The sequence below is a fragment of the Canis aureus genome, chromosome 30 (assembly GCF_053574225.1).
Source record: "Canis aureus isolate CA01 chromosome 30, VMU_Caureus_v.1.0, whole genome shotgun sequence".
Taxonomy (NCBI): Eukaryota; Metazoa; Chordata; class Mammalia; order Carnivora; family Canidae; genus Canis; species Canis aureus.
Genome location: NC_135640.1, coordinates 41633055 through 41643989, shown reverse-complemented (window position 1 = coordinate 41643989; position 10935 = coordinate 41633055). Strand labels below are relative to the sequence as shown.

Below are 10935 nucleotides of genomic sequence, written 5' to 3'. Positions count from 1 at the left end.
CACAGGCCGGGCCGGGGGCCGGGTCTTCTGTGAACCGGGGCCGTCACCCAGCTCGCCAGCCAGGGCCGTGGGGAGAAGGAAATGCGGCCGCCCGCGCCGAGGAGCTCCACCGAGCGCTGACTTCCACCTCCCGCCACCCCGGGCGAGGGCACCCTCGCCAGAGCCCCGTGCCAGCCACGGCGGGCGTGATCCCGGGGTCCCGACCCGCCTGCGCTCTGTGCCCCAGCCAGCCAGCGGGGAGCATGTGGCCCCTGTCGGGGACGGCGACCTCCAGTGCCTATTCCCAGGGTCGAGCTCTGCCCTGAGTAATGCTCTGGGCCCCCACGTCCCTGCGCGGCCACCTGGCCGGGTGACCCAGGCCTCAGTGTCCCCTTCCACGTGCCCTGAAGTGAGAGGACCCACGCGGGAGAGGCTGCTCTGTGCAAGGAAGGCAGCAGAGACACAGGGAGAGGGCGCAGGGGGCGCCTGGCGGGACGGAGGGTCCAGGACGTGGACCATCCTCTGGGGCTGGGGTCGGCCCCCTGCGGCCTGGCTCGTGACCCCAGGCTCTGGTGGGTCACCGGCAGCGGGCCCTTCCAGGCTAAGACAGGACAATGGGGGGGCCCTGATGGTTGTGGCCGGTGACGGGGCTCCCCGTCACCAGCCAGGGCAGCCGGGGGGGCCTGTGGCCCTGAGCCCTCACCCGGGCAGGACCTGCAGCCGCCCGTTTGCACTCCCGGCGGGTGACGGACCCGCAAGGGGAGGCCCGTGTTTCCTGTGTTCTACTCGGTTCTCGTGTCCCACCTGTCAATGCAGTGCTGCCCCCCGGCTGGGGGCTCAGCCCCACGGGACGCCCCTTTGTGATGCCAGGCGCAAGGAGCGGCTCCCCAGGTCCCCACGCTGCCGTCCCACTTGGCGGTACATCGGAGGGTGAACGTTGGGTCACAGAACTTAGGAAAGCGCTTGGCTCGCCGGGTTTATGATAAAGGACAGGACTGGGGAGGTGCATGGGGCCCGGGGCGGGGGCCGAGGTCTGCATGGGGGGCCCCCCACGCCTCTCACGGCCTGGCCTTCCTGGCGCCCCCGCCCGCCAGCCTGGAAGCCTCTGAACCCCGTCCTAGTGGGGTTTGTGGCGGTTCCCTTGCCCAGGCATGACTCACTGATCACTGGCCAGTCCGGCCCCAGCCCCTCCCTGAGGCTCACCCCTCCCTCCGCGGGTCCTCCAGGGGCTTTGGGGGGTCACCTCACTGACACGGAGCTCAGGTTAGGTCCCTGGGGGCCTGTGGTGCATAAGCTTCCGTGGGCTCCTCGCACCTGGGAGACCCTGAGGGGTTCCGGGGCTCTGCGCCAGACGGCGTCTCCCCGAAAGCCTCTCTAGCCGCTCAGAGACCCTCGCCATGGGGGGGACCAGCCCCGGGGGTGGGGTGCCGTCGCCCCGGGAGCCCCCAGGCCAGCCTCTGCTAGAGGGGCGCCCCCCGCACAGACCCACCTGGGGCCTTCCTGCTCCCCACATGCGGCAGGGCCAGGGGAGCTGCTCAGCCCCGCGTCTGTCTCTGTACAGCGGGCACCGCGGGGTCAGGCCGGGCAGGAGGGCGGGGGCTGGGGCGCTGCTGTGGGCAGGAGAGGACGCCTTTGGGGCTCCCCAGGTGCTGGGCCCCCGCAACTGTGCCCCCGCCCCGGCTTGGGACTCACGGGGCTCAGGGGATGCGGCCTGCAGGACGGGCTGGCTCAGGGGACACGGCCCGATGACCCTCCGAGGGGACTGTGCTCAGGGCGCCATGAGCCACCACCTGCGGCCTTCTTGCCGCCCCCCACCCTGTCCCCTCGGAGCTGTGCGGGGTGGGGGCTCCCAGGCCTTCCCCGCCCCTCCTCCCTGCAGCCGGCCCTGCTCACCCTCCATCTGGGTGCCCTCAGCCTGACGGCACCGCGGACACCCACCCAGCTCAGCAGCCCCTGCTGGGCTCCCGCCACCCCCAGCGTGCCCCTCTGGGCTCCCGGCCCCCACCCCCACGTACCCCTCTAGGGTGCCGGACCCCCTCCTGCCCTCCCAGCCGGCTCACCCGGTTCAGCCATAGGACACGGTCCCAGTCGAGGTCCTGCTGCCTGGAAACTTCGTTATCCCCCTCCCCCCGCCTGGCTGGCCCCGGAAACCTCGCCCCTGTGTTCCTGCTTCTTGTCAGCCCCGGCCTCGCCTCATTGCCCCTGCCCCCCAGTCCACCCCAGTCTGTTCCCCCCTGGTCCCCACTACCCCCTGCCCCCCCCATTCCCAGTCTGGTCACACACACACACCCCCTGGTCCCCACTACCCCCTGCCTGCAGCCAGGTGACCTGTCCCTGTGACCCTCCATTAGATCTTTGGCTCCCACCCTTGCTTCCCCAGGGACGTCTGCACCCCCACCCCCAGTCCTGGGAGAGCCGTCTATACCATGCTGCCCGTGTGCCCCCTTCATTCACTGTCCAGCCTCAGGCAGGAGGGGCCCCCACCTGGCTGTAGGTCCAGTCCTTGCTGACCCAGCGTGCCCCCCTCCCCCCCTCCCCTGCTCGAGGTGTCTGGGTCCCATAGCCTGCTGGTCTGGCCCTGCCTCCCCGACCCCTTCCAGGGCTGGTCTAGGGGCCTCCCTCCGTCTACACTTGTGACCAGGACCCCTGCCCTCCAGACGTGGGCTGCACATCCCGTGTCCACCCCTCAACACCCCCCATATTTCTGCCCCCAGCTGGGCCCCGCGTGACTGTCCATCACACCTGTCCCCCGCCCCCCCGGGAGTCTCAAGGGCACCTCAGTGCCTAAACCTCACCTGAGGCCTGGCCGTCCCGTAGCCTGCTCCCCCGGGCCTCCCTCCCGCCTACACCTGCCCCTCCTGGGGTTTGAGCGGAGAGACCCCCTGCCCCGCACCGCCACTCCCCTGCTGCCCAGAGCCCTCTGAGGGCCCCCTGCTTTTTAAGTAGGTTTTTATTTCAGATTCACAGAAGGACTGTGGAGACGGCTCGGAGCCGCGTGTGCTCCCCGGTTGCCCAGCTTGTGCGTCACCGCAGGCCCTCAGCCCTCGGCCCCCTCTCTGCAGCCCCGCGGTCTTTATTGCCGAGCCTGGAGCAGTTGGGCTTCTCTGCTGCCTCAGGACCTTTGCACATGACACGGGGTTTCTGGAACCCCACAAGGGTCACGCGCTCACTCCCTCTGGCTCCATTCTCGCGTTGCCAGGTGAAGTTTCCCGTCCCGGGGCCCTGCACGCACCTCCGCGCCTGACCTCCCTCCTTCCCAGCCCGCGCCAGTGCCCAGTGCCGTCGTCCGGTTTATTTATCTTTGTTAATCGCTTAGCAGGATGCCGGGGAGCCGACTCAGTATTTGGAAACAGGGCCCAGAATCAAGTCTCCATCCTGTCTTTCCCGGCAAACAGCACGTTGACGACGGAGAATTCTTTATAAAAGTCCGCGAACACACACGAGGGACGCCGGGGGGCTCAGTGGTCCAGAGTCTGCCTTCGGCCCAGGGCGTGACCCCGGAGTCCGGGATCGAGTCCTGCATCGGGCTCCCCGCAGGGAGCCTGCTTCTCCCTCTGCCTGGGTCTCTGCCTCTCTCTGTGTGTCTCATGAATAAATAAATAGAATCTTAAAAAAAGAGAAAAAAGCCAGCAAACACCGATGACCTGAACCGTGGAATTCAGATATTGCCGTTTTGCAACTTCCCGTGAAACCCGGACGTGCCCCACGTCCTGGTGGCTCCCAGGGAGGAGGCGGCCCGGCTGTGGGCGCCACCAGGATGGTTGAGCTCGCCGCCCCCTCCGGCCCCCTCCGGCCCGTCTCAAGGCGAGGGCCAGCCAGATGCCGTGCACCCCGGGATGGCACAGACCCCAACCCTGGCTGGGGTCGACCTCCCCGTGGGACCGCTGGTTTCCAGAAGCTCAGAGGACAGAGGCCCGTCCTGGCTGCAGCACGAGGGCCCCTCGGCCACATCCACGGGAGTCAGAGCCACGAGCGCAGCCGCTGGCCTGCCGGGGACCGACTCCCATCAGCCCAGCGTAGCGACACGTGAAGCTCTCCTGCAGCACCCGTGAGTCGGGCGGGAAGTCCGCCCTCTGACACCACTAAGAAACCATTCGTTTCATTTCTGGGTGTGGTTAATATTATCAGTTTTTAAAAGAGTTGTCCTTAGAGGTGCTTGTGCAGCGCTGTGGCGGGACTGGTCTGGGTGGGGGTGTCCCCCCGGGGCCGGGCTGTGGGTGGGCCGTGGGCAGGGGTCGCCGTGGCCCACTGGTCGCTGTTGACACTGGCCGTCGGCGTGACAGCCTTGTCTCCACATTAGCGTCTGTCTTGACGACTCCCTAATAAAAAGTCCAAAATCAGGCAATCAGCCAACAGGTAGGTGGGTTTTCCTTCCCATCGTCGCTCTTCATTGAGAGGGTCACCCCTTCCTCTGGGTCCCCAGGAAGCATCGACCTCGTATCACCCAAATTCCAGGGAAATATTAAAGCAAGCAGAGCCATGAGCCAGGTTCATTTATTTTTATTTTTATTTTTATTTTTATTTTTATTTTTATTTTTATTTTTATTTTTATTTTTATTTTTTATTTTTGCCAGGAAGGTTTAAAACCAAGGCGGGGAGGAAGATGCAGAATGAGAGTAAACACAGGGGTCGGGGACCGTGTCCTCGCGCGGCCGGGGCCATCGTCTTGGCGATGCTGCTTGTGTCCGTTTTATCTTCTGTGCAGGAGGCCCGACGCGCTCGGCAGCGCCGCTCCCGCTCGGCCGGCGGGGCTTCCGCTGGAGCCTTGAACGCCAGAAAATGATCCTGAGGCTCCCTGTGTTTTTATTTTATTTTATTTTATTTTATTTTATTTTATTTTATTTTATTTTATTTTATTTTATTTTATTTTTATTTTTACTTTCCTGTGTTTTTATATTAAGCTTGATCAGTACGGCATTAGGAGCTAACCGGAAGGGTGCCGCCGAGCATCCATGCCTATGCTTCCCCGCACACCCCGGGACGGTGGCCACCCGTCAGTCCTCCTACTGGCTCGGGGGCTGGGCCACTGGGTGGGCGCCGCTGGGCACCGGGGCACGGACGGGCCGGGCGCTGCCTCCACCCGGGGAGAGGGTGGGAGGTGCGGGAAGCCGCCCGGCAGCCGGGCCGCTGCACTGAGGCGCCCTGGGCTCACGGCCCCTCCGGGGGTGGGGGCCGCGGGGTGCAGCTGCGGGCGCTGGCGGCCGGCCACCTCCCTGCACACAGAGCCGTGGGGTCCCCGACACAGTGTCCCCACCACAGCCGGAAGCCCGCTATCGCCACCGCCACCGCGCTCGGGCCGCTTGTGTTGTTTGTTTAGGTTCCTCTTGTTTGGGCTGCAGAACCGCGCTTGAGGAAGGAAGGGCCTGTGGCTGCGGACGGGCCGAGGCAGGGGGGCTGCGGCGGGTCGCCCAGGCGGGCAGGGCTGGGGCGCCTGCACCCCCGCCCCGCGGGCTCCCCCTGCTTGAACTTCTGGCCTATTGTGGACGTTTGGTTCAACAACGACTTTATCGAGGTGGGATTTCTATCCCTGTTTTAGGGGTGTCGCGGGTGAATTTTAGTAACTTTACCAAGTCAGGCAGCCACAACCGTGACCCACTTTTAGAACATCTCCAACACTGTTTTTTTTTTCACTTTTTAAAAAAGATTTTATTTATTTATTCATGAGAGACCCAGAAAGAGAGAGAGACACAGGCAGAGGGAGAAGCAGGGAGTTACGCGGAACTCGAACCCGGGACTCCAGGATCACGCCCTGGGCCGAAGGCGGCGCTAAACTCCTGAGCCCCCCAGGCTGCCCATCCTTCACTGTTTTATGTAAAAGAGACGGATCTTCAGATCTTCCTTTACGGTCCCCTGAAAGCGGAGCTGGGGACGGGGACTTGAGCTCAGGTGGGACCCCAGCCGGGTCTGGGCCAGCACCTGGCTGGGCACCTCGGTGCCCCCACTGCGCGTCTCCAAAGGCCACGCAGGCGAGACACAGTGCTACGGGGCCGGCTGTGCTCCGGGGTGCCAGCACACTGCTCAAAGGGTGGCACTGGGCACTGGGCGACGGGGTAGAGACAGAAATGGGAGAAAAGGAGGAAGGAGGGAGGGAGGGAGGGAGGGAGGGAGGGAGGGACGAGAGGGACGGGAGGGAGGGGGGGTAGGAGGGAGGGGGAAGAAGGAGAGAGCTGCTCTGGGGACTCCGGGGAGCCCCCCTCCGCCCACCCCTTCCCTACAGCTGGCGGGGAGCTTCTGCACACGAGCCCCCTGAACGTCATACTGGGGCAATAGGGGCCGGGGCGGGGGGTGGACAGAAGGAACAGGGTGGCGGGGAGCCGCCCTGCAAGGAGCATTACTGACCTCCAGGGACTTCCTGGCTGTGTGACGTCCCTGAATCCTTACTACCACCTGCGAGGGGGAAACTGAGTCCCAGAGAGGGAGCGTGACCAGCCCGAGCTCACACAGCTGGCAGCGGTGGAACCATGGGGACCCTACTGTCTGCTGCATCGTCAGGATTAGGTCCATCCACCAAAGCCCGTTTGCCCAGAGCCGCAGGAACCCAAGAGATCTATTTGGTGAATGACACAACGTCCCAGAACTTTCTTTCTTGCTGCCTTATGGCAGCCATTTTTGCCCATATGCATTGGTCCAGCCTGACCCACTGTCTTTTCTTTTGAACGTGCCCTCGATCCTGGCCAGAATTTTCAGCCCCGGCTCCTGCCCCTGCTGGCGAAGGGCTGCAGCCAACTGCCTGGGTTTAAATACTGGTCTGAAGTAGTTTTTGTTTTGTTTTGTTCTTTATGTATTTATTTGTTTATTTATTTGGGAGGAGGGAGAGAGAGCACAGGAGGGGGAGGGACGGAGGGCGAAGCAGCCTCCCCGGAGCCGACTGGGGACTTGATCCCATGACCCTGAGGTCATGACCTGAGCCCAAATGACACCCTCAGCTGACTGAGCACCCCCCCCCCAGGCGCCTGTGACGTTTTGGATAAACGGATCGTCTAGAGAGTTGGCGTCCCGGCCAACTAAGGCCATTGGCTCTCATAGGACAGATGTCCTGTCTCTCGATCCGAACCGTTTCCCAGACCCTCCCACAGTCTTGAATGTGTCTGTGAGGCCGCCAGGGAGACTGATGTGTGTGGACGGTCCTGTTGTGGTCCCAGCCCAAACCCAGGGGGACCCCGCAGCCTCCTGGGCTTGTGTCCCCTGAACCCTGGGACAGGGCTGCGGGAGGGTGACAGGTCCTGGGGCTTGCGGGGCATCAGTGTCCGCGCCTGGGGCCTGCCCCGCGTGGCTCCCCTGCCTCACCCTGTGCACCTGCTCCAGGCAGATGTGCCAGGGCCCACTCTGGTCCGGCCCCGAGCCTCTTCTCCCGCGATGCTGGCACGTGGGGGCCCGTCTCCGGTGGGGGTGCTCAGTGGGTCTGTCGAGTCTGTGGATGCGGCTCGAGGAAGGCGGCCGAGCTGGTTTGGCAGAAGGCGAAGGCGGTGGGTGGAGGCTGCAGGCAGCTCTGGGACTCGCTGGACCTCCAGAGGCAGAGGCGGCCGAGGCCGGGCTGTCCCCGAGGGACGGGGCCGTGAGCAGGAGGGCCTGGGTCCTCGGCATGTCCGGAGAAGGTGCAGAATGAAGGGGGGGACGACAGGAGGAGGGCAGCGCCCGGCAGGTGCAGGGGTGGGAGGAAGTCACCCGTCATCCTTCGTGGGCGGGAGGCGACGCGTTTCCGGGTGCAGGGTGACAGCCAGGACGCCTCAGATGCCACCGACTGTGGAACAGGGCGGGACTGATCGCAGCCGTACAAGGGGTGTGTTGGTGGCTGAAAAGGTAGAACAAAGTTTCTAGGCAACAATCGGAAGCTGTTGACGACGCGGGGGAGGCAGCCCCACCTGCCTCCCACCACCTGCCCGGGCCCCGGGGTCCCGCTGTCTCCGGCCCCCTCCTGCCCTTGATGGAGTCTCCTGGGGACCCCAGGCCTTGCCAGTGTGCAGCCAAGCTCTGCCAAGGAATGACCTTGAGCCTGCGACCTGCATGGACACTCAGGGAGGTGGCACGTGGACGGGGTGACTCAGCGGGGCTGGCAGCGGACTGGGGACACGGTCAAGGCTGTTCCCCGAGACTCCAGGGTGCCCACAAACCCGGATGCTCGCTTGGACTCCCGGCCTGGCGTCGAGCACCAGCACCCCCGCGCCCCTCATGGGGCTCAGGGCACATGCACCGCCCGCCCCCGGCCCGGGCCCTCTCCCTGGGCCGTGCCGCCCTCCCCAGAGTGGACTCCATTGTCCGCGTCCCTGATAAGGACATCGAGGCCCCAAGATTCACCCCACGTGGCAGATCAGCCCGCCCGTGGCCCCTGCGGGCCAGATCCCACGGGCTGTGCCGTCCGTGTCCAGTCGGAGGCCGATGGGAGACACCTCGGCTCCGCTTGGGTGTCGTCCTCTGGACGGTGGTCCGCGGAGGCCCGACGGGAAGGCGCCAGCTCCCGGCCCCTCTGCCCGACGCAGGCCGGTTACAGCTCTTCTCCCCAGGCGCCCCCAGCCCAGCACCTGGCACCAGCGCCCCGGGCCCAGAGCCCCCAGCGTGCGGGTGGGGGTGCGCCCGGGGCAGCCGCCCGGGGGGGCTCCGAGTCCGGGGTGCCCGCATGGCCCGTGCTGAGAGCGGGGTGGCCCTCCGGCCCCGGGAATGCAGGGCGGCCCCCGCAGGCCGGGGCTTGTCTGCGGTGGAGCGCGGGCACGTGGCGTTCCCTGGGCGTGGGCATTCCCGGCACGGAGGCTGGGGCTCCTCTCCCTGGAAACTGCGTCACCCTCCTCCAGGCCGGGCCGGGATGGCAAGAGGCCTGGCTCTGGAGACGGTGACTCACGAGGTCACCCCGATGGCCCTGCTCTTTCACACTGGTGTCTGCCCGAGTCTGGAGCTGACCGTCCCCCGCCCCCCGCGCCCCAGCTCAGGGACCCGGGCCTGTGGGACAGAGCCGGCCGGAGCTCACACACGTGGCCAGCGGCCAACCCGGCCTGGGCCCAGGAGCCTGTCCTACCTGGTGATGAGCCTGGAGACGGAGCTTTGGGACCGGGGGGAGTTTGAGAGTCACTGGAACCCCCCACCCCAGCTTCGCGTCAGTCCCGGGGCTTGGCCAGGGCTCCGGGCCAGGGGGGTTTGTGTGACTGTGTCGCCAGGGGCCCTCACAGGCTTGTCCCTCTGGATGAAGGGAAAGTCCTGGGTCCTGTGACTCCCAGGCCGATAGGTTTCCTCACATGGAAATGGGTGACGGCAGTGATGTCACATGCCAAGTGGGCCCAGCCTGGCCCCCAGGGGCGCTCCCGGGCATGAGCGGTTCCCAGGTGGCCTCGGGCAGCGCACGGGGGCTACCTCCCACGCTGGGGTCCCTCACCTGCCCCGTCCGTGGGACTCCGCGGCCTCCAACCTGGCCCAGGGGCCTCTGTGACCCTCACAGGGTGAGCTCCTCCCCCTGCCCACCTTGTGCCCCTGGCCGCGCCGTGTGCTCACCTGTGTTCTCTCCACCGGGCCCCCTGCCCCGGCCGAGCTCCGTCACCGCGAGCCGGGCCGCGCACCGCACCCTGCCCTCCCTCCGTCCAGGGAGCGGGGGCCCCGCGCTTCCCTCCCTGCTCAGCCCTGCCCGCTCCTGGGCCACCAGTTTTCAGGGAGTCGCAGAGGCTCATGTTCAAGCCTCGTCCCCGCCGACCAGGTGTGTGGCCCTGGGCAAGCCACGGTGACCGGGGACGTGGGGCAGCCCGACTGGAGGCGCGGGACGGCGGGGGCGCAGGAGCCCCGTGCAAGGCCCCCTGGTTCTGCCCTTTCTGTGGCGTGGTCCCGGACAAGCACCTGCGCCCCGAGAATCCCACTTCACAGCCTCCTCCTCGCGGGGCAGTTGTGGGCGGTGCCCCAGGGCGTGCGGGAACTCACCCGGGACCTCGTCCTCCGCTGCCCCCACCCCCCCGGAGCCCTGGGGTGGTGCTCACGGGCCCCCTCATGGGCTTCCCGGGCCCTCCGCCCCCTCTGGTCTAGGGCTGCCTCGACCCGCCCCTGCCCCCCAACCCGTCCCGTGAGGGGCCCCTCAGCCCCGGCATCCCCTTCCCAAAAGAGGCGGGCTCCAGAAGGCAAACCCTGCAAAACCTCCAAACGGCTGTCGGGGGCCGATCTGGGGACGGTGCCGACGAACCGGAGCTGCCGGCCGGGCAGGGCCTTGATCTTGCTGCCGGAGGCTCCCGGGGCGGCCGGGTGGGCGCTTGCTTCCCTGGCCCCTCCAGAGACGCGGGCGTGGGCGGGGAGGGCAAGAGTCCCGCCCGCGGATGCACCACGGGGGTGCGGCCCGGGGCTGGAAGGCCGGGGTGTCCCCGAGCCCATGGGCTCCCCCGGCAGCGCCCCTGCCCAGAGCCCCCGCTCGTGTCCACTGTCACCGTCCTGGGGGCCCAGCGGCGTCCCTCGAGGCTGAGAGGCCGGGGTGACGTGGCTGCTGCCCGGGGAGCCCGTGGTGTCTCCAGGTTGGGCAGCAGGACCGGGAGGAGGGGCCGGGGGAATAACCAGAGCAGCAGCCGCGGCAACCTGGACTGTTCTTTTTTAATTTATTTATTCATGAGAGATGCAGAGAGAGACCGAGATCCAGGCAGAGGGAGGAGCTTCCCTGCGGGGAGCCCAATATGGGACTCGATCCCAGGACCCCGGGGTCATGGCCTGAGCCGACGGCAGACGCTCCACCGCTGCGCCCCCCGGGAGCCCCCAGACTGCACTGTCTGCGTGGACGAGCTGGCCTGGCTCTGCCCGAGGGCTGGGCCCCTTGTCTCCCCGTCAGGGCCCCGTGGGGGCGGAGGGACCTGGTGCCCCGGGATGGAGGACAGCCGCCTTTGCCTGCGGAGGCAGTCCCTCCAAACACGCGTGGGGCTAACAATGTCCGAGACACGACCACAGCCCCTGAGGCCGAGGGTCCCACGTCCTGGCGCCCACGGAGGGAGTCCACGCGGGAGGTTG

The 10935-nt window shown here is 66.4% G+C and overlaps 1 protein-coding gene across 1 annotated transcript; it reads right to left on the bottom strand.

Annotated features, from left to right (window-relative positions):
* Positions 1-6273: 6273 nt before the first annotated feature.
* LOC144302034 (uncharacterized) lies at positions 6274-10512 on the bottom strand. The gene is made up of 2 exons (XM_077879346.1): positions 10084-10512; positions 6274-7771 (listed from the first exon to the last, which is right to left on the bottom strand). The coding sequence occupies exons 1-2, from the start codon at positions 10312-10314 to the stop codon at positions 7373-7375; spliced, it is 630 nt and encodes a 209-aa protein (XP_077735472.1). The 5' UTR covers positions 10315-10512; the 3' UTR covers positions 6274-7372.
* Positions 10513-10935: the final 423 nt, after the last annotated feature.